Source organism: Coregonus clupeaformis, unplaced genomic scaffold, assembly GCF_020615455.1.
Source record: "Coregonus clupeaformis isolate EN_2021a unplaced genomic scaffold, ASM2061545v1 scaf0071, whole genome shotgun sequence".
Taxonomy (NCBI): Eukaryota; Metazoa; Chordata; class Actinopteri; order Salmoniformes; family Salmonidae; genus Coregonus; species Coregonus clupeaformis.
The window spans coordinates 608,000-631,362 of record NW_025533526.1 but is presented as its reverse complement, the minus strand read 5'-3'; the positions used below and the strand labels follow the sequence as shown (position 1 = coordinate 631,362).

Here is a 23,363-nt window from a genome sequence, read left to right as displayed (position 1 = left end):
AATTATAAGTGAAATAATCTGTCTGTAAACAATTGTTGGAAAAATTACTTGTGTCATGCACAAAGCAGATGTCCCAACCGACTTGCCAAAACAATAGTTTGTTAACAAGACATTTGTGGAGTGGTTGAAAAACGAGTTTTAATGACTCCAACCTAAGTGTATGTAAACTTCCAACTTTTTATATACCGTGTTGCTCCTGTCAATGCTTTGCCTACATGTCATATCAATGTCTCATCTGTCAAGTCTATAGAAGGTTGTGACTAAATAAAACTATTTAAAACGCCAGCTGATTGTGTTAATTATATAACCATTTCAAAGTACCATGGAACCATGAATCAGAACGTTCTCTAATTCTGAAGATAAAAGTGGTGAATTGTTTCACTATTGTTTTCTTTTCATTTTTACAGGATTTAACTTTTAACTTTCCCTTTTGAAAAGTGATATCCCAAGTATAAATACAGTAAAGTACACACTAAAATACATGAGTGTTTTATAGACAACTGCAAACTTCAAGGAGTAGGGCATTCAGGGAGTTGGTCTGATGTGATGTCATCGGCCTCCCCACTTGCTTGAGAAACAATAGAGAACAAAAGAGGAAAGGCCCGCCCCCCCACTTGTGCTATGTCATGAGTTACCTGGACCACCTATTGAGATGTGCCTTTTGCTAAGTAAATGAGGTGAAAAGGAGACTAGAGTAGAACTTTAAAATCCCTGCAGTGTTTGATGCAGAGTTTCAGTTACAATCCTCTAATTCTAAGGATTAGATCAGGGGAGAATAAACCTAACATTATTGTGTTGGGTTTACAAGAGAGCGAAAAGCCCTGCTGTGCACCTGCAGAACAAAACGCTTCGCTGCCATGAATAACTACAGCCACTTTCTTCTTGTCAGATGTTATGCTAATACGTGTAAAGGAGCTTTGATGATATGCTAATGAGTAGCAACAACCGACAATTGGAGTCAACAGCAACAATCATCTTGGGGATAACAATAGGCCAATTTCAAAATGTCTGAATTTGAATCATTTGTTAGTCAACTTTGTGCTTTACTGAACACTTGTTACAAATTCAAACACACAGGAAAAAATTATACAAAATGTCCTTTATTTTTCTAACACGCATTGAATAACTTAAAATAAATTCCAATGATCAAGTATAAAAATACAAATCTACAAAAATAAATTACCTGATTGTTCAGTACAATGATGGGTTCTCCTAAAGGGTGTGTGAGTTGGCTCTCAATTGCTTACAAATCCGCCCTCTCCTCGTCTCCTCCCCTTCATCTGCACTGAACAAAAAATACTTAACCGGTTTAAACAATAGTGGAAGCTCATCATTAGGCTGGCTTTCACCTGGTCAATTCTTTCAGATCAGACAAGGTGAGGACAGATTTGTAACTAATTAGAAAGAGCCTATGTCCCATGGTTCAGGTCCTCTAGGTGAAGGGTACAGCAGGGATGACCACTCCCTGTCTCTGTAGTTCTCTCAGGACGTCCAGGATAGAGTCCAGTTCCAGACGGAACACCTCCAGCTCCTGGGTCTTCCCCTGAGCCAGCCTCCTCCAACGCTCCACCTCAGACTGCTGCTCAGCCTCCACCACCAGCCGAGTCTGACCCATCACCTGCAGGATGGCACCGTGGACATATGTGTTAATGTTCAGTGTTTGGTCAGTGTGTGTTATTCAGTGTTCTTTCTGTGGGTGGTGTGTGTATTTACCTGCAGCAGCTCTTTCTTCCTCTGTGTGTGTGTGTGTGTGTGCGCGTGTGGATAGTGTGTGTGTGTGTGTGTGTGTGTGTTCACCTGCTGGAGCTCTTTCTCCCTCTGAGTGTGTCGTAGCTCCATGCTGTGGATCTTTCTCTCCAGGCTAGTGAAGTGTCTGAGCTCTGGGCTGTGGCACTCCTTGGCCTGCTTCAGCTCCTCCAACAGCTTTGTCAGCTAAAGAGAGCGTTAAAGAGATGAAACAACCATTAATGTTGAGCTATCCCCAGGAAATACACTCACCTTGTGTTGTTTCCTTGCTATGACACTTCAAGTACTGTGATAACACTAGTGTGTTGATGAAGTTGAGAGGACGATAAATGTTATCTGAATCATAAGTACCTGGTTCTGTAGGGTGTCCTCCCTCAGCTTGGACACAGCCAGAGCATCCTTTGTCCCCTGCAGTTCCTTCACCTGGTCACGCAAGTGCTGCACCATGATCTGAAGGTTCATAAAGACACACAAACCTGTTTATCCTGTTGATACGTTATACCTGGAAGAACAACACCAATAACTATTAGTTGACATGTGATTGGTCCATTGTGAGCCTTTACCTCCTGCGTGGTCACCTGATTGGTCAGTTCGGCCACTTTAGAGGAGGAGTGGGCGAGGGCGTGGCTGGTAAGCAGGCGCTCCAGCTCCCTCTGATGGTCAGCCCTGAGAGAGGACACCTGGTCTGCTGAATGCTCCTGTACCCTGCAGGATGGTAGATGCACCGTTTACATATCATTTAGCATCCTCTAACCCTAAACCTCTGGTGGTCAATGCTCCAGAGGGGTATACTACAACGCTAGCTAGATTTACATTCCTGCACAGGCTTACATTTTTTACGGCTTCATCCGTATTACAACGGTGGATATTGCTCAGCCGCCTGCCGCTAACTATCAGTCGTGTAACTGCACATGCAGTTTAGTAGTTCAAAGAAACTACTACTAAAGGACACCAATAAGAAGAGACCTGCTTGGGGCAAGAAACACGAGCAATGGACATTAGACCGGTGGAAATGTGTCCTTTGGTCTGGAGTCCAAATTGGAGATTTTTGGTTCCAACCGCCGTGTCTTTGTGATATGCGTTGTGGGTGAACGGATGATCTCCGCATGTGTATTTCCCACCGTAAAGCATGGAAGAGGAGGTGTGATGGTGCTTTGCTGGTGACATTGTCTGTGATTTATTTAGAGTTCAAGGCACACTTAACCAGCATGGCTTTCACAGCATTCTACAGTGATACGCCATCCCGTCTGGTTTGGGCTTATCATTTGTTTTTCAACAGGACAATGGCCCAACACACCTCCAGGCTGTGTAAGGGCTATTTGACCAAGAAAGAGAGTGATGGAGTGCTGCATCAGATGACCTGGCCTCCACAATCCCCTGACCACAACACAATTGAGATGGTTTGGGAAGAGTCGGACCGCAGAGTGAAGGAAAAGCAGCCAACAAGTGCTCAGCATATGTGGGAACTCCTTCAAGACTGTTGGAAAAGCATTCCAGGTGAAGCTGGTTGAGAGAATGGCAAGAGTGTGCAAAGCTGTCATCAAGGCAAAGGGTGGCCATTTGAAGAATCTCAAATATAAAATATATTTAGATTTGTTTAACACTTTTTTCTGTTTACTACATGATTCCAGGTGTTATTTCATAGTTTTGAAGTCTTCACTATTATTCTACATTGTAAAAAATTGTAAAAATAAAGAAAAACCCTTCAATGAGTAGGTGTGTCCAAACTTCTGACTGGTAGCGTATGTTAAAGAAAAACACCACTGAACGATTCAGAACATGAATAATCTTATTTGTCTTAGTAAAATGTATTTTATAACATAAGGAAGTGAAATTTCATCACAAAAGCTCTGGGCAGAGTGGGTTTGACACCCTACTACATGTTTTGGCAGAGTCACCTCTCCTCCTTCAATGAGATTACCTGTGATTAGTATGTAGATCCGTGTGCCCAGTCTGTTGATGCATTCAGATGTTGGGACAAGGTGCTGCCAACACCAGATGGCCAGGGACGCTGTCTGTGTTCCAAATGGCACCCTATTCCCTTTATTGTCCATTGCTTTTGACCAGAACTCTGGTCAAAAGTAGTGTACTACACAGGGAATAGGTTGCAATTTGGGACGCAAGTTAGTCTCACCTCTCTGTATGAAATAATGGAAATCCATGTATGTGTCACCTTCAGACAGTAACAAGGTTAGTGACTGCCGATCGATCATGTGATCAACCCAATCACCCTATTATGGATCAGATCAATATGTGAATCACTGGCTGGGAGCTACGTCCTCCTCTGCTACATAGGCTGAGTTCCAAATGCCACCCTATTCCCTATATAGTGCACTACTTTTGACCAGATCCCTATGGGTAGTGCACTTTATAGAGAATAGTGTGGCATTTGGGAAACATCCATACAGTAGGTCATCATGGAGGATAGTCCTCCCATCATTACCCTTCACACAGCCTATCAGTCATCCTTCATTCCAGCCATAATCAGACAGTTTATTAGACAGGTAGTAGTATGGCGAGAGAGAGCGAGAGATTTCCTGCCTCTCTGGGGTGGGGACAGATGTGGTTCAGTACCAGCCCAACCACCCCTGACCTTTACCAGCACCTGGTGGGGGAGACAGGGGGAGGTGGGGGGGAGACAGTTTGTGGTTCTTTTAGGTATTTTGGGGTTGTTTTGAGTACCTGTTTGTGGTTGTGTTGGGTTCTTTAGTGTAGGGCTGGCACAATTACCATATTACCGGCTGGGCATTCGTGCGGTTGAGCCCATTTCTGCACGTGATTAAACTTTGTTGCGCCTTGCTGAAACAAGGAAGGTGTTGTAGCAAACGAGTACATATACAAAAGGTGCAGGCAAGATGCAGCAGAGGCACACAGAAATATAATATATGGCAGCACATGCAGTCAGGAGCGGAGAAGAAATAAAAAAAATTGCGTACAAAAAAAGGTATATATATTTTTTGCTATTCCAACGGTTATTACGGACACTGCGGTCATTTGGCTGGCCAATTAATGCCCTACTTTTGGGTACCGGTTTGTGGTTGTTTTAGGAACTTTTGGGTTGTTTTGGGTACTTTTGGGGTGATTAGTAGGACCCTTTTAGAAGGGCCGTCTTTATTTTATTATTTATTGTTAATGCCGTCTTTGGTGTGTTTACCTTTTTTCCCCACTCCTATTGATAAAATAATTGTATTACCAACGTTTTACTGTGCATGAAGTTTCAAATGCATTCTGTTATTACTAAATGTGTAATGTGATAGGCATTTTAAACACAAAAAACATTAATACAATTTTTTATTAAATCAGTCGTCTTCCTCAAATGAAGGGATGATGACGTAATCTTTGCGAGAGGGAGAGAATCTGAATTCATTGGTCCTCAACTCGTGGCTCAGACACTTCATTCAGGATAAATGGAGTCAGCCATGAGTTAGCCTGCCCTGGAGCAGGGTAGTTGTGAAGGATTCGTTGCCTAAGAAATGTACCTGGCTAAAAGGTGAGCTACTTTCATACTACAGGTTATCCTGAGTTGAATTCAGAGTTGACCAAAGTTAACTCGCTAACTCCTCAAACCAGGTACGTAGTATATGGCTCTGGACCCTGTAGGACAGGTACAGTGGGGAAAAAACAGGCTTGGCCCTGAGGTTTGTCTGTAAGGGATCCCAGAGCTGAGCCTGGCAGAGATCCACTCCAGAGGAACAGGTACAGTGGGGGGAAAAAGGATTTAGTCAGCCACCAATTGTGCAAGTTCTCCCACTTAAAAAGATGAGAGAGGCCTGTAATTTTCATCATAGGTACACGTCAACTATGACAGACAAAATGAGAAAAGAAAATCCAGAAAATCACATTGTAGGATTTTTAATGAATTTATTTGCAAATTATGGTGGAAAATAAGTATTTGGTCAATAACAAAAGTTTCTCAATACTTTGTTATATACCCTTTGTTGGCAATGACACAGGTCAAACATTTTCTGTAAGTCTTCACAAGGTTTTCACACACTGTTGCTGGTATTTTGGCCCATTCCTCCATGCAGATCTCCTCTAGAGCAGTGATGTCTTGGGGCTGTCGCTGGGCAACACAGACTTTCAACTCCCTCCAAAGATTTTCTATGGGGTTGAGATCTGGAGACTGGCTAGGCCACTCCAGGACCTTGAAATGCTTCTTACGAAGCCACTCCTTCGTTGCCCGGGCGGTGTGTTTGGGATCATTGTCATGCTGAAAGACCCAGCCACGTTTCATCTTCAATGCCCTTGCTGATGGAAGGAGGTTTTCACTCAAAATCTCACGATACATGGCCCCATTCATTCTTTCCTTTACACGGATCAGTCGTCCTGGTCCCTTTGCAGAAAAACAGCCCCAAAGCATGATGTTTCCACCCCCATGTTTCACAGTAGGTATGGTGTTCTTTGGATGCAACTCAGCATTCTTTGTACTCCAAACACGACGAGTTGAGTTTTTACCAAAAAGTTCTATTTTGGTTTCATCTGACCATATGACATTCTCCCAATCCTCTTCTGGATCATCCAAATGCACTCTAGCAAACTTCAGACGGGCCTGGACATGTACTGGCTTAAGCAGGGGGACACGTCTGGCACTGCAGGATTTGAGTCCCTGGCGGCGTAGTGTGTTACTGATGGTAGGCTTTGTTACTTTGGTCCCAGCTCTCTGCAGGTCATTCACTAGGTCCCCCCTGTGTGGTTCTGGGATTTTTGCTCACCGTTCTTGTGATCATTTTGACCCCACGGGGTGAGATCTTGCGTGGATCCCCAGATCGAGGGAGATTATCAGTGGTCTTGTATGTCTTCCATTTCCTAATAATTGCTCCCACAGTTGATTTCTTCAAACCAAGCTGCTTACCTATTGCAGATTCAGTCTTCCCAGCCTGGTGCAGGTCTACAATTTTGTTTCTGGTGTCCTTTGACAGCTCCTTGGTCTTGGCCATAGTGGAGTTTGGAGTGTGACTGTTTGAGGTTGTGGACAGGTGTCTTTTATACTGATAACAAGTTCAAACAGGTGCCATTAATACAGGTAACGAGTGGAGGACAGAGGAGCCTCTTAAAGAAGAAGTTACAGGTCTGTGAGTCAGAAATCTTGCTTGTTTGTAGGTGACCAAATACTTATTTTCCACCATAATTTGCAAATAAATTCATTAAAAATCCTACAATGTGATCTTCTGGAATTTTTTTCCTCAATTTGTCTGTCATAGTTGACGTGTACCTATGATGAAAATTACAGGCCTCTCTCATCTTTTTAAGTGGGAGAACTTGCACAATTGGTGGCTGACTAAATACTTTCCCCCCCCACTGTAGATACATGATACACCATCACATATCATCTAACCCTAATCCTCTGGTGGTCAGCACACCAGGGGACATATTTACAACATTACGTATGTACAACATATACCACAAAACATGCGTTTTCACACAAAAGTTGGCATTTACAAAAACTAAACTTGACGTGAGAAACTGCTTACCTCCTCGCAAACTTTAGACCATGCGTACGCACAATTTCTAGTGGTTGAAGTAATGCATTGCAAGGAGGCAAGTAGTATTTTATGCAAATAAGGGATATAATGACAAGCTATTTCATAAAAAAACGTTTAAAAAACTGGAAAGTATAATAACAAGATGCAAAAACATTTGATCACATTTGCCATTGCAATTTCTTTTAGAAACCGCTTTGGGCTAATTCCAACAGTTCCAAATTATATGGAAAATAAGGGTGTTATTCTCACCATAATATGTGAATGATTGGCGTTTTCCAGGTGGAGTTATAATGCTCGTTCAAAATGTGTTTAATTTTAGGATGGGTTGATTTATAACGGGAAGCATGCGTATGTATGACGTATGCCAAGTTTATGAATCTCAATATTTGTATATGCATGCATTCTTTTCAGAAATGGCTTACGCAGATATTTAAATGCGAAATTAACGCAACGTTTATAAATGAGGCCCCTGGACCTCGGAGGTAGTAAAAACCACCACACGGTTACATATTACATCACATACCAGTGGAGGCTGGTGTGACTTTAAAAATCGGAGGACATGCTCAATGTAATGGCTGGATGAATGGGACGGCATCAAATGCATGTATCAAACGCATGCCTAGGGTGTAGTGATTAGGGGTCTATTTGGGATTGAGAATCATGTTGACATTTCTCTGAGTGCCTGAGTGTGTTGCAATTATCTCTTTAGGCTTCAGTTATAAATTACCACCAGCCTCGGATTAGACAGCCATTTCTGGGAGTTTATTTTTTGTGGTCTCGAACAAGTGCATTAGCGTGGGCTGCAGTTTGCAACAGGGCTGCCATAGAAAAACAGCTAACCAGGTGCAGGGCTTGACATTAACTTTTTTAGCCACTTATCCTTTGGACAAGTAGGTCTGTTTTTTTTTTTTTACTTGTCCAAAAGCTTAGGTCACTTGTCCCCCACAACAACAAAAAAATCTGTAACACCATTTTTACTTCATTGTATGATGCAAGGAACCACTTCACAAAATAAAATGCATTACTATCTTTTTTACCATAGAGAATCAGACATAAATGTAGGCTACACTCTGCCTATTGGCTTCTTTGTATATTCAAGCCTGTCTCAAAATACAACACTGCCCCTTTAAGGCTCTCTTGGAGGACAGTTGGCCACTCTTGGTAGCCTATAGAATTTTGCAACATCACAATTACAACCAAATTATTTTTATGTCTTCAAAAAATAGTTTCCAGCCAGTGCTCGAAATTAAGGGCGTCCCATCGTCCCTGGGACGATAAAAAAGGTATTCAAAACAGACTCTGGGACAGCTCTGGGAAGATAGATCCAAAATTCATACAACCGCTGCACATACAATTTTAAAAAGCAATGAGGCTGATGAAACAGATCAGACCGTTTAGTTTAAAATGTTGATAACATTTTATTTCTTCATATTATAAGCTCAACAATGCGCACATGGCTGAAAACTAAGCGGGAATATTCCTAAATGTAATTTAGAGGGAAAACAGTTCTCAAAAGTTCACTGCATGCGTGAGCGGTTTCATGTGACTAGGATTATGCCTTTGGCTGCTGGACAGTAAAAAAACATTGATATGAAAAATAAAGGAACACGAGCAAAATGCTGGTTTGAAATGGCATATTAAGTGTTTATAAAATAATTCCCTCAACACTTCTATGGTCGTACTTTGGCTAGGCTAGGCTACTTTGAATCAAGGTAAAACATGCTTCATAAAATCACATAAAACATCCAGGTTTTAAACAATTAAGTTTATGGTTAAATAGTTTCAAAAGGCTGACCGCCTCAACTCAGATTCAAGGTGGGTGATGTGTGGTACACAACAGACACTGTCCTTCACTCTCTGCTCGTGACCATTTGATCTGAACGAACTGTGGCTTGAGTATGTCGACAGAATCAAGCCTTTAGACGTTAATGTTAATCATCCTTCATTATATTTGTCAAACAAGACTGCCATTTTGCCTATATTTATGTAATGAAATGTCTCATTAAAGTTTGGCTACATTTAAATGGCACCTCCCTCATGTCAGCATTGGTTTAGCCAAGGCTATAGCCAATATGCATATCACCTACACTTTGGCTTTTTTATTTATGTACATGAAAAATAGATTAGAATATTATTCCAATGTTGGCCTCTCTGATCCAATTCTGTTCGGAGTAATTGTTTGACATTGTGATTTCTTACTTACTCAAATCTATTTTCTTATTTTCCGACATAAAAAATAAAATTAAAATACTTGCCCCGGACAAGAGGAAGAGTATTAATGTTGAGCCCTGAGGTGGAATATGAATTCAGGCTGCTGTTATGGGCAGTATGTCTGTATGGAGGAAACTGTGTGTACACACCATTGTGAAAAAGCCTTACAGAAGTTCTATCAATGAACAATGTTCAGGCACCTGCATAACCACTGAACTATTGGAGTCCTTTGTACTGAAATAAAGCATTCAAAATGAGTGTGTGTCTACATACCTGCGTAGCTGGGCCTGGGCCTGTGTGGCTGCAGCCTGCACTACCACCCTCTCCTTGTCCATCTGCAGCTCCAGCTGCTCTAGACGCAGCCTTAACCCCTCGCTCTCCTGCAGCACCTCTGAGATATGGCTCCCAGAGAACGCTGTGGGCTGGTAGTCCTTCTCATCCTGAGTGGGAGGGAAGGTTGCGGTCTCTCCCCCTCCTCCCACCGTGCCTCCCCTCTCCCCTGGGGTAGCCACCACCACCATGGGTCCTTTGGATCCGGTTGCCTGCCGTCTGGCCTCGCCAGGCCCAACACGGCCCTCTGATCTGGGGCCAGGGCCACACAGCATGGTCTTCCTCTCCCTCTGGAGTCTCTCCACGGTGCGGCTCAGCTCCTGGACGCTGCGGGTCTTGGCTGACAGCTCCTGGTTGAGTCTCTCTATCCGGACCCCCAGGGCCGTCTCTGTTTGGCGCTGGTGGCGGGACGGGCTGCGCTGGGGGGCTCTCTCTGGCTCGTTGGTAGACTGATCAATTTATTTGATTAAAATACACATACACCTGCTCCAGGTAACATGACATACATTTAAAACAATTATCCAGGATGAATTATTAAGGCTTATTTCCATAGTGGTGCTCTTAGGTGGGCTAACAAGAAGGCAGGTAGGCAAGACAGGTAGGCCTACCTGTGCCTGTTGTGTGAGCTGCTCCTGTAGGGAGTGGACCTCAGCCTGTAGAGTTTTCTCTCTACTCTGATGGTTCTCCTTCAGGTGCTCCAGTTCCTGCTGCAGGGAGCAGACCTGGGCCTGCCAGACCCCAGGAGACCCGGTCTGGTCCTGGTGTTTCTGGGATAACCGCTGCTCCAGACTACTGATCTGCTGCTCATACTGGAGCTACACACACACACACACACACACACACACACACACACACACACACACACACACACACACACACACACACACACACACACACACACACACACACACACACACACACACACACACACAATGTAAGTGAGTCTACTTCTATATTTAAGGGATTTATTTCCATTCATACAATTTATTCATCTCACAACACATTTTCTGAAAAAAGCTTTTTCCGGTGCAGTGTTGGTCTAATGAACCATTACATTAAGACTAATGACATCATACATTTGGAAAGGATAACACATATCATACAGAGGAGGAGGGAGTGAATCATGGACATCATCAAGGTCTCCATCGTGAGCTTTTAACAGAACTTTCAATTCAAGTGTTGTGTTGTACAAGGCGGTTGGAACTTGCCCTCTCTAACCCCTCTCTAAAAAGACATGCGAAGAGAATTGGGGGAACAGTAATGAGTCATCACCATGTTCTCATCTTTCCTTTTTGTGAGAGAGGACATTCAGTGAGTGTTTTATGTTGAGGATGAACATCTTCAAGTAGTTCTAAGAGGCAATTTGAGTTCTGTTGTGTGTGAGGCCATTTTGTGTGTGTGTGGACACCGTTACGTGTATGAGACCGTTGTGGCAATGTGTGGAAGCTGTTGTGTTTACAGCAAGGCCATGTACACTACCAGTCAAAAGTTTGGACACAACTACACATTGAAGGGTTTTTCTTTATTTTTACAATGTAGAATAATAGTGAAGACATCAAAACTTTGAAATAACACATATGGAATCATGTAGTAAACAGAAAAAAAAAAAAAAGTGTTAAAGAAATCAAAATATATTTTATATTTGAGATTCTTCAAATGGCCACCCTTCGCCTTGATGACAGCTTTGCACACTCTTGGCATTCTCTCAACCAGCTTCACCTGGAATGCTTTTCCAACAGTCTTGAAGGAGTTCCCACATATGCTGAGCACTTGTAGGCTGCTTTTCCTTCACTCTGTGGTCCGACTCATCCCAAACCATCTCAAATTGGGTTGAGGTCAGGGGATTGTGGCGGCCAGGTCATCTGATGCAGCACTCCATCACTCTCCTTCTTGGTAAAATAGCCCTTACACAGCCTGGAGGTGTGTTGGGCCATTGTCCTGTTGAAAAATAAATGATAATCCCACTAAGCCCAAACCAGACGGGATGGCGTATCACTGTAAAATGCTGTGAAAGCCATGCTGGTTAAGTGTGCCTTGAACTCTAAATAAATCAGAGACAATGTCACCAGCAAAGCACCCCCACACCATCACACCTCCTCCTCCATGCTTTACGGTGGGAAATACACATGCAGAGATCATCCGTTCACCCACACTGCATCTCACAAAGACACGGCAGTTGGAACCAAAAATCTCAAATTTGGACTCCAGACCAAAGAACAAATTTCCACCGGTCTAATGTCCATTGCTCGTGTTTCTTGGCCCAAGCAGGTCTCTTCTTCTTATTGGTGTCCTTTAGTAGTGGTTTCTTTGCAGCAATTCCACCATGAATGCCTGATTCACACAGTCCCCTCTGAACAGTTGATGTTGACATGTGTCTGTTACTTGAACTCCGTGAATAATTTATTTGGGCTGCAATTTCTGAGGCTGGGAACTAATGAACTTATCCTCTGCAGCAGAGGTAACTCTGGGTCTTCCATTGCTGTGGAGATCCTCATGAGAGCCAGTTTCATCATAGCGCTTGATGGTTTTTGAAACTGCACTTGAAGAAACGTTCAAAGTTCTTGACATTTTCTGGATTGACTGACCTTCATGTCTTAAAGTAATGATGGACTGTCGTTTCTCCTTGCTTATTTGAGCTGTTCTTGCCATAATATGGACTTGGTCTTTTACCAAATAGGGCTATCTTCTGTATACCATCCCTACATTGTCACAACACAACTGATTGGCTCAAACGCATTAAGAAGGAAAGAAATTCCACAAATGTACTTTTAACAAGGCACACCTGTTAACTGAAATGCATTCCAGGTGACTACCTCATGAAGAAGCTGGTTGAGAGAATGCCAAGAATGTGCAAAGCTGTCATCAAGGCAAAGGGTGGCTATTTGAAGAATCTCAAATCTCAAATATATTTTGATCTGTTTAACACTTTTTTGTTTACTACATGATTCCATATGTGTTATTTCATAGTTTTGTTGTCTTTACTATTATTCTACAATTTAGAAAACAGTACAAATAAAGAAAAATCCTGGAATGAGTAGGTGTGTCCAAACTTTTGACTGGTACTGTATGTCAGAGTAAGTCATCGTAAGCATGTGTAGAGAGTTAATTGGTACAGGACTGTGAGGCCTAGTGACAGGGAATGGGAACACAGGGTTGTATGAGTACATAACAGTGCCACACAGCTGAGAGTATGAACAGACCTTAATCCGCTGGTACTGCTGTTCCATGGCTCGGAGGCTGCGTTTGGCCTCGTCGTCACGGCTCTCTAGCTCCGCCTCCAGCCTCTGGATGCGCCGCTCCAATAGGGCCCTGGTCTGAGTGGGCGGGGAGCTCTTGACCCCTCCATCCTCATCCACTGCAGGTGCGTTGACTGCAGCGTAGATCAGCGCTGTGAGGGAGTTCGGGTTCCTATGTCTGAGAATCTTCTCCATCTCCTTCACCTGGGAGAGAGGGGGAGGATAAATATTAGTCATGAGATAGGAGAGGTATGCCGTTAATCAGGGATAGGTGCACGCACGCACACACAGTGGAAATATTTCTCAACTGACTCACCTGTCGTTCTAGGTCCTGTATCCTCTTAGCGTCTCCAGCTCTCCCTTTAGACTTACTCTGATTGGCTCTCTTCCCCACCTCCATCTTCAGCTTTTCCACCTGATTGGAGGAACAAACTTTTCATTCAAAATACTGAACTACAGGAAATGACAGTAATACAATACACACTCTCAAATAAGGTCAAGTAAGTCTAACCTACTGTGCGAGTTGGTCCTACCTGCTCTGTGAGTTGGTCCTACCTGCTCTGTGAGTTGGTCCTACCTGCTCTGTGAGTTGGTCCTACCTGCTCTGTGAGTTGGTCCTACCTGCTCTGTGAGTTGGTCCTACCTGCTCTGTGAGTTGGTCCTACCTGCTCTGTGAGTTGGTCCTACCTGCTCTGTGAGTTGGTCCTACCTGCTCTGTGAGTTGGTCCTACCTGCTCTGTGAGTTGGTCCTACCTGCTCTGTGAGTTGGTCCTACCTGCTCTGTGAGTTGGTCCTACCTGCTCTGTGAGTTGGTCCTACCTGGTCTGTGAGTTGGTCCTACCTGGTCTGTGAGTTGGTCCTACCTGGTCTGTGAGTTTGTGTGTCTCTGCGGTGGCAGCCCTCAGTCTGGCAGAGTCTCTGTCTAGCAGCTCCTGGTTCTCAGCGTACCACTGGACCCTCTTCTTCAGAACACACACCTCCTCCTTATGCCTGTCCTCTGCCACCCGCAGCTCAAAGCTCTTATCCCCTGGCAGAGACAAGGACAATACAGACCACAGCATGTCACAGAGCTCCACTTGACTGTCAACCACAACAATGGGATGTTTTAATGGAGGTTAAACCACGTCTGTAAACAGGGAATATTTCATTGTCTTTTGGAAGTAGAAACAAGAGATTTGACTGCACACTCAAGCCTCCATGTCTCACACACACTAACCTGAGGTGTAGACCACCTGTGCTTTGACCAGGTCTCTCTCTTTCCTTATCATTTGAAGGTCCACCTCCAGGGCCTGTTTCTCCTGCTTCAGCCTGTGGGTCTCCTCCACCAGTCTCTGTTCAGTCCTCTAAACACACACACACACACACACACGGTCAAAGGTGAGACTGATCCTTCCCTTTTAAGATGAGTTGATTGATTAATCTCCAAAGCAACGTCTAGGCCTTCCTTTTAGAGGTGGTTGTGTGACGTGACTCTGAACACTCACCTGTGCTGCCTGCATCTGGCCCAACAGCTGTGTGATGCGCTGAATATGGTCCACACAGCCTACATTTCCCACAGTCCTCTGCGAATTGCTCATCTGCTCCCTGGGCATAAATAAGTGTCAGTGTTAACATTCAATGACGTGGATAGGTACGTGTGTGTGCGTACGTACAGTTGAAGTCGGAAGTTTACATACACCTTAGCCAAATACATTTAAACTCAGTTTTTCACAATTCCTGACATTTAATCCTTGTACAAATTCCCTGTTTTAGGTCAGTTAGGATCACCACTCCTCTGTAGCTCAATTGGTAGAGCATGGCGCTTGTAACGCCAGGGTAGTGGGTTCGATCCCCGGGACCACCCATGCATAAAAAATGTATGCACACATGACTGTAAGTCGCTTTGGATAAAAGCGTCTGCTAAATGGCATATTATTATTATTATTATTATTATTTTAAGAATGTGAAATGTCAGAATAATAGTAGAGAGAATTATTTATTTAAGCTTTTATCACATTCCCAGTGGGTCAGAAGTTTACATACACTCAATTAGTATTTGGTAGCATTGCCTTTAAATTGTTTAACTTGGGTCAAACATTTTGGGTAGCCTTCCACAAGCTTCCCACAATAAGTTGGGTGAATTTTGGCCCATTCCTCCTGACAGAGCTGGTGTAACTGAGTTAGGTTTGTAGGCCTCCTTGCTCGCACATGCTTTTTCAGTTCTGCCCACAAATGTTCTATAGGATTGAGGTCAGGTCTTTGTGATCGCCACTCCAATACCTTGACTTTGTTGTTCTTAAGCCATTTTGACACAACTTTGGAAGTAGGCTTGGGGTCATTGTCCATTTGGAAGACCCATTTGCGACCAAGCTTTAACTTCCTGACTGATGTCTTGAGATGTTGCTTCAATATATCCACATAATTTTCCTTCCTCATGATGCCATCTATTTTGTGAAGAGCACCAGTCCCTCCTGCAGCAAAGCACCCCCACAGCATGACGCTGCCACCCCCGTGCTTCTCGGTTAGGATGGTGTTCTTCGGCTTGCAAGGCACCCCCTTTTTCCTCCAAACATAACGATGGTCATTATGGCCAAACAGTTCTATTTTTGTTTCATCAGACCAGAGGACATTTCTCCAAAAAGTAAGATCTTTGTCCCCATGTGCAGTTGCAAACCGCAGTCTGGCTTTTTTATGGCGGTTTTAGAGCAGTGGCTTCTTCCTTGCTGAGCAGCCTTTCAAGTTATGTCGATATAGGAATCGTTTTACTGTGGATATAGATACTTTTGTACCGGTTTCCTCCAGCATCTTCACAAGGTCCTTTGCTGTTGTTCTGGGATTGATTTGCACTTTTCGCACCAAACTACGTTCATCTCTAGGAGACAGAACGTGTCTCCTTCCTGAGCGGTATGACGGCTGCGTGGTCCCATGGTGTTTATACTTGCGTACTATTGTTTGTACAGATGAACGTGGTACCTTCAGGTGTTTGGAAATTGCTCCCAAGGATGAACCAGACTGGAGGTCTACAATTTTTTTCTGAGGTCTTGGCTGATTTCCTTTTGATTTTCCTATGATGTCAAGCAAAGAGGCACAGAGTTTGAAGGTAGGCCTTGAAATACATCCACAGGTACACCTCCAATTGACTCAAATGATGTCAATTAGCAAATCAGAAGCTTCTAAAGCCATGACATCATTTTCTGGAATTTTCCAAGCGGTTTAAAGGCACAGTCAACTTAGTGTATGTAAACTTCTGACCCACTGGAATTGTGATACAGTGAATTATAAGTGAAATAATCTGTCTGTAAACAATTGTTGGAAAAATGACTTGTGTCATGCACAAAGTAGATGTCCTAACCGACTTGCCAAAACTATAGTTTGTTAACAAGAAATGTGTGGAGTGGTTGAAAAACGAGTTTTAATGACTCCAACCTAAGTGTATGTAGACTTCAACTGTATGTGTCAACTCACTTGGTAAAGGCCAGTTCATTTAGCAGCCTCTGGTTCTCTGTGAACATGGCCTCTTCATTGAGTTTACCCTGAGCCTGAAGAGCCTTCATCTGCAGGTACAACTTCTCATTCTCCTGTTATACACACGCCACAAGCAAGGAGAGAGAGAATCACATTAAGTGCCTCAACTATGGGCGCATCTGGGAAAATTGGTTTGATCAGAAATACCTACGCATTTAGGCGACATAAAATAAAACTAGAAAGGAATACGATTAGAAGCTGTGAAATGAGGAAATGCATTCACCATGCCTAATTAAGAACTGCTACAGTTCCACCTTGGTGGTGTGTATGTAGCCACTGATTCTAGGAGCTCAGCTGTAGGCACTGTGATTATGAAAGGTTATCAGACAGTGTTTATGTCATATCTCTAAGCTGCTCACAATCTGGAGGAAAAAAGGCTAACTGTGCTGCCTAACACAAACCCACCCACCCTCCAGGAATTAAGTCAGTGAACAGAGGAATTACATTCATTACTCTGAACAGTGGCCTGTATAGAACCTCCACAGTCTCAGAGACTCTGGGTAATTGGGATGGATTCAAAGGCAATGAGTCACCCACAGCCTGGCGCTGAACAAATGCAGTACAATTAAGTCTTGTTTCCTTAAAACACAGACTGGAAGAGAAAAGACCCAGAGAGACGGCCAAACAATCACAGACAAATGGAGCTGAGTAGACAGAGACTAACAGACATGTGTACAGACCTGCTGGTATCCCTGGATGATGGTCTCCTGTTCCTTCACCTCTTTCTCGATCAGTCTGAGTTTGTCCTCAGTGAGGGGGTCCGAGGGCTCGTCCAGACCCAGACCCCACCGGCCCTTCTTCCTGCTGTTGGCTTCCTCTGCACTGTGCAGCTGAAACACAGGGGACAAGATACACATCACAAATAACACACGAGTGATGTCTGCATCTACTACAGTTGGAGCTCATTTAACTGGCCTTCAGTGGATGGCAGAGATGTCTTAGATAACATGCTATTGTTTAATGGTATGCTTTATTTTTCTCCTGTATCAGCTGGGTCCTTCACAACTGCTTTATTCAATGGCTTGAATAACAGTATTACAAAATTCAGACACAAAAAGCAGCCAAATAAAATGAGCATTGCTAGTGCCATAGCAACAAGAGTGCTGACGTAGGGGTTTTAAACTGTTCCGACAGTCAATGAGAACATGTTAGATGTAGGAAGCCACAGGTGACCAAACAGATGGAACTATGCTACTATGCTCTTTACAGACATTACTGTCCATGTGAATGTAATAGAGTGTGTGTGTGTGTGTGTGTGTGTGTGTGTGTGTGTGTGTGTGTGTGTGTGTGTGTGTGTGTGTGCCTGTGTGCGAGACTCAGTCTACCTTGCTCTGCAGGAGGTAGTTCTCCTGTCTCAGTGAGCTGAGCTCTGTGTCATGCTGCAGCAGTAGTTCTTCCTCTCTGGTGTGGAGCTCTCTCTCCCTCTGGGCTAGCTGCCGTCTCAGCCTTGACACTAGGGGGCTCTCCTCCTCCACCTCTCCAGCCCTGCCCCCCTCCTCCCTGGGCTCACTCTGACAGACAGAGGGGTAACATGGTTAGTCTTTATACTGGATACTTGCTAGCGCTTGAATGTGTTTTGAAGGTCATAATATTGGCTTGATCCTTAATTGCAAAAACAGGCACATAGAATCCAAAGAAATGTGACTGCTATAGTCATCCAGGTATGGACACACACTACATAAGATCTGAACTGAAATGAGTCAGACTTATGATAGATCAAGGAGCAATCAGCTAGGTTGGACGACCCATAAAAGTATAAGTCACACTCCTATCGTATGACCAGGTGAACGGAGAAACACTGCATACTTATCTGAAAAGAAATTCCAGCACAATGATGTACAAACTTGATGCGCCACAGACTGAAAAACTACTCCAGTATGTTGACTTACTTCCTCTTCCAGTACTTACCTTCCTCTCTGATGGATGCTCAGTCTCCTGAGTCTGGCTGGCTTCCTGCTGACCTTTGGTTTCCCAAGAGACAGTGTGACTGGTATCCTGGCGACCTCTCGTATCCATCTGATGTTGCTGCTGGAGGAAGGCAGCGAAGGACTGGACCCCCGCCACCAGTTCACTGCTCACCCTCAGACCACCAAAGTCTGGACCTAAAGAACAACCACACATCAACATTTAGCTAACATTAAGGCAGCGAAGGACTGGACCCCCGCCACCAGTTCACTGCTCACCCTCAGACCACCACAGTCTGGACCTGGTGTAGTACAACCACAAAGCAACATTAGTCTGGATCAGGAGTACAACCACACAGCAACAATAGTCTGGATCAGGAGTACAACCACACAGCAACATCAGTCTGGATCAGGAGTACAACCACAAAGCAACATTAGTCTGGATCAGGAGTACAACCACACAGCAACATTAGTCTGGATCAGGAGTACAACCACACAGCAACATTAGTCTGGATCAGGAGTACAACCACACAGCAACATCAGTCTGGATCAGGAGTACAACCACAAAGCAACATTAGTCTGGATCAGGAGTACAACCACACAGCAACATCAGTCTGGATCAGGAGTACAACCACAAAGCAACATTAGTCTGGATCAGGAGTACAACCACACAGCAACATTAGTCTGGATCAGGAGTATAACCACACAGCAACATTAGTCTGGTTCAGGAGTACAACCACACAGCAACATTAGTCTGGATCAGGTGTACAACCACACAGCAACATTCGTCTGGTTCAGGAGTACAACCATACAGCAACATTAGTCTGGATCAGGAGTACAACCACATCAGTCTGGATCAGGAGTACAACCACATTAGTCTGGATCAGGAGTACAACCACAAAGCAACATTAGTCTAGATCAGGAGTACAACCACACAGCAACATGTGGCAAATGTTAGTGTTATGTATTATACTGTACTACTGTTTTGTGCTATACTACTTAGATATAGTTCTAGCTCCGATACAACAGATCTTTAGTTGTGTGTCTGCCAAACACACAAGTGTGTTACTGTAAGCACGCTTACACTACACATACTAGTTTTGGTTGTCAGTGTGTGAGGAGTTCCTTTTCTCCTACCTTTATCTCTCTCTGAGAGGATGGGGCTGAGGCGCTGGTATGTTGCCTGGCTGAGAGGCTTCCTCTGGGTTAGAGGAGAGGGGGGCTTGGCCGCAGCCCCAGGTCTGGTAGGACCAGATTGACTAGCTCCAGAGGTCCTGGTGGCCACGGCTGATGGTTTACTCTCCCCTCTACCTCTACCAGGGGCAACATAAGGCTTCTTCAACGAGGATGTGAAGGGACCAGCTACCGTAGAGCGTCCAGGAACCTATGCCAAATATGTTATTGTCAATGTCAATATACAAATCATTGCCATGTCACCGTCTACATTGTAAGTGATAATCACCTTTAATGCAAATTAAATCAAATGTTATTGGTCACATACACATATTTAGCAGAGGTAGCGAAAAGCTTGTGTTCCTAGCTCCAACAGTGCAGTAGTATCTAACCATTCACAACAATACACACACATCTAAAAGTAGAAGAATGGAATTAAAAAATATATAAATATTTGGACGAGTATTGTCGGAGCAATGGCTATGTAATGTGGAAACACAGTTCTGGCAGGTGTGAAAGCCTGAATCAGTGTGGTTATGTATGGTAGGGTTTAGTGCTTATTAACAAGGGCTCCGTTTCCGTCCCTTACCTGCTGGCATCTCTTGGCTTTGCTGGGTTGAGTGGAGGTCAGGTCAGGGGAGGAGCTGTCCTGATCCTGCATCATCAGCCTCTGTACCTCCTCTCTGATGCTTCTGGGACGGGGGCCTGGGGAGGCCGGAGGAGTGTCTGGCTCTGCTGAGCATCTTGGGCTTGACTCACCGGATCTATGGCTTAAGGACTGGCCAGTCTTCTCTGGGGTGAGCTGGGTCCCACTGTGAACATACAGCTCATGTTAATGTCTTTCCACTCCATTCTGTACCTTCCAGCCAGTGTCTGTTGTCCTTCCCTCCTACAGCCCTGTGTGACAGACAGCTGTAGACTCACCTGGCAGGCTGCAGAGTGAAGCCTCTGGTGTCGTCCATACTGTCTGGTCGGATGGGACGCATCAGCTCCTCTGCAGTGGGCAGCTCTGAGAAAACATATCGAAGTCAATCAATCAATCAGACATTCAAGTCCATTTGTAACACCTCAACACCATCTAACAACTTAAAATATACCATCTTGTTAGATATGAATATACATGGACATGTGTGGATCTGCAGTTAGTTTTGATTGAAGAGCATATTCTATTTACTTGACAGGTTCACCACAGACATATCAGTGTTTGAGATGGACCAACCTGACTCTGTGGTGGAGACTGGTGGTAGTAGTGTTCCTCTGGAGAGCTCAGGTACAGAGGGAGAGACAGGAACAGGACTGCTCCTCCTTCTCCTCTCCCTCCTGACTGGTGATAAAGGGTGGTGATGGTCTGAGTCCTCCAGAGAGCCACTGATCTGTCTGTAGGCCTCCTGTAGAGCCTCCATCTCACTGGCCCCACTCTGTCCATACGACTGGGCTACACAGACCAGACAGGAACACCACCAAGTTCACTATCATCCGCCATCACCAAACTGACACAGATGGACCCTATTGCTTGTCAACCTAACCAATACATTCAAATCCACATAAGTGGCTAGGGGTTATTTCTGGAAAGGGCCAAAGTCATCTCTGTTTCCACCAGGTTTAGATAGTTACATCCAATAGGACCTGAATGATAGCCTGTATAGTCTGGTCTCACCTGGTAGTGCCGTCTCTATGGACTCCTCTGCTCCCTGGTTCCTCCCTGGTTCCTCGTTGGTGTCACTGTCCGCTCCAGGGGGCAGGAGTCCACCGGTCGAGTCCAGTGAATCATGGAGGGACACTTACACCAGGAAATGATGTGATAAGGACAAATAGAATATTGATTTTAGGGGTAGGTCAGTTTCAATACTGTATGAATAGAGGATGGTGTCATAAAAGCAGGAAACGATTCATCAGGAAATATCCAATCCCTGTGAAACAGGGGTACTGTTAGAGGAACCAGAGACACTGTATAGACATACTGTGTACACAACACACACTAGTGTTGTCACGATACCATGTTTAATATCACGATACTCGATACCATCACGATACTCAATACCAAAACGATTCCACGGCAAAAAAAGAAGGCGTATTAGCCAAAGTCACAGAAAACTAAACTGGGTAAAATCAAGATGAAGTAATAAGAGTGTGTGCATGTATTGAGTTATTGAGCTGGTGTTGGCTGATTTCATGGGGCTACAGATGAAAAGCAATGTGTTTCCCTTCCATTTGGGACTTATTTTATTGTACTGATCAACAACATTCACATAGAAGAAGCAATCTCTTCTTTTATAAAAGTGCGGGCTGTCTCTTTTAAGACCCATGATGTCATTCACACAAACAGTCAGTTATGGCTCTATGGAACGGTATTCGGGTCTGTGTGTCAAAACACTTGACGTGTATCTTTTTTGACATGCAAAGACCCAAACGGTGTTCCATAAGGCTCGAGCAAAGATGATCTTGACTGGGAGAGACGTGAGGCATGAATTAATAACGTTTTTGGGGAGAATCAGCAATGTTTTCATATCACAAACAAGGTACTAGGGTAGTGAATTGATAATAGCTTCAGCTGTAAGCTAGCAAGGCATGTTAGCCTACAAAGCTGAAAGCTACCGGTATCTTCTTGCATTGTAAAGTGTTCTAGCCTGTAATGGACATTATTTTGTTAACAGTAATGAACAGTTTCAACATTGACATGCCGTGTTGCATTATTTAAGTGTTAACTTCTGTGCAGCATAAGGCGGTGATTCCTCAGGACAGGCTAGCAATGAGTAAGAGGAGCAGGCACAGTGCTCTCGCGCTACAAGGGAACATTGGCTATGCTGATAGACACAGACTTGATCCCCTTTCAAATCAGTAGACGACGTGAGACACATTTGACAGAAGTACCAAAAGTAACAATAATTCTAGTACCGAACCGCTTTTCCATGTTCTAGTATCGAAAAAGTACAGAAGTTTCGTAGTCCGTGCAACACTAACACACGCACTAAAGACTTGTCCCCCAATTCCCCTTTCCCCAAAACACATGTAAATATTGGACTATATTCTGCCTTCCTATATAATTATGCTAAAATGAACTCAGCAAAAAAAGAAATGTCCCCTTTTCAGGACCCTGTCTTTCAACGATAAATTAGTAAAAATCCAAATAACTTCACAGATCTTCATTGTAAAGGGTTTAAACACTGTTTCCCATGCTTGTTCAATGAACCATAAACAATTAATGAATATGCACCTGTGGAACGGTCATTAAGGCACTAACAGCTTACAGACGGTAGGCAATTAAGGTTACAGTTATGAAAACTTAGGACACTAAAGAGGCCTTTCTACTGACTCTGAAAAACACCAAAAGAAAGATGCCCAGGGTCCCTGCTCATCTGCGTGAACGTGCCTTAGGCATACTGCAAGGAGGCATGAGGACTGCAGATGTGGCCAGGGCAATAAATTGCAATGTCCGTACTATGAGACGCCTAAGACAGCGCTACAGGGAGACAGGACGGACTGCTGATCGTCCTCGCAGTGGCAGACCACGTATAACAACACCTGCACAGGATCGGTACATTCGAACATCACACCTGCGGGACAGGTACAGGATGGCAACAACAACTGCCCGAGTTACACCAGGAACGCACAATCCCTCCATCAGTGCTCAGACTGTCCACAATAGGCTGAGAGAGGCTGGACTGAGGGCTTGTAGGCCTGTTGTAAGGCAGGTCCTCACCAGACATCACCGGCAACAACGTCGCCTATGGGCACAAACCCACCGTCGCTGGACCAGACAGGACTGGCAAAAAGTG

At 44.2% G+C, this 23,363-nt stretch overlaps 1 protein-coding gene across 1 annotated transcript in view; it reads right to left on the bottom strand.

The window, feature by feature from the left end:
• Positions 1 to 1,107: 1,107 nt before the first annotated feature.
• LOC121586008 (centrosomal protein of 162 kDa) overlaps positions 1,108 to 23,363 on the bottom strand; it is a 28,167-nt gene continuing 5,911 nt past the window's right edge. The window contains exons 8-27 of the mRNA XM_041902413.2: positions 21,245 to 21,367; positions 20,807 to 21,022; positions 20,512 to 20,596; positions 20,177 to 20,399; positions 19,552 to 19,798; positions 18,419 to 18,612; positions 17,836 to 18,021; positions 17,191 to 17,340; positions 16,451 to 16,563; positions 14,491 to 14,590; positions 14,223 to 14,349; positions 13,870 to 14,033; positions 13,323 to 13,421; positions 12,971 to 13,210; positions 10,379 to 10,585; positions 9,714 to 10,219; positions 2,310 to 2,451; positions 2,098 to 2,196; positions 1,798 to 1,932; positions 1,108 to 1,618 (exon numbers count right to left, since the gene is read on the bottom strand). Coding sequence (XP_041758347.1) covers positions 1,433 to 1,618; positions 1,798 to 1,932; positions 2,098 to 2,196; positions 2,310 to 2,451; positions 9,714 to 10,219; positions 10,379 to 10,585; positions 12,971 to 13,210; positions 13,323 to 13,421; positions 13,870 to 14,033; positions 14,223 to 14,349; positions 14,491 to 14,590; positions 16,451 to 16,563; positions 17,191 to 17,340; positions 17,836 to 18,021; positions 18,419 to 18,612; positions 19,552 to 19,798; positions 20,177 to 20,399; positions 20,512 to 20,596; positions 20,807 to 21,022; positions 21,245 to 21,367 — 3,542 coding nt within the window. The 3' untranslated portion in view covers positions 1,108 to 1,432. The remainder of the gene's footprint in view (positions 1,619 to 1,797; positions 1,933 to 2,097; positions 2,197 to 2,309; positions 2,452 to 9,713; positions 10,220 to 10,378; positions 10,586 to 12,970; positions 13,211 to 13,322; positions 13,422 to 13,869; positions 14,034 to 14,222; positions 14,350 to 14,490; positions 14,591 to 16,450; positions 16,564 to 17,190; positions 17,341 to 17,835; positions 18,022 to 18,418; positions 18,613 to 19,551; positions 19,799 to 20,176; positions 20,400 to 20,511; positions 20,597 to 20,806; positions 21,023 to 21,244; positions 21,368 to 23,363) is intronic.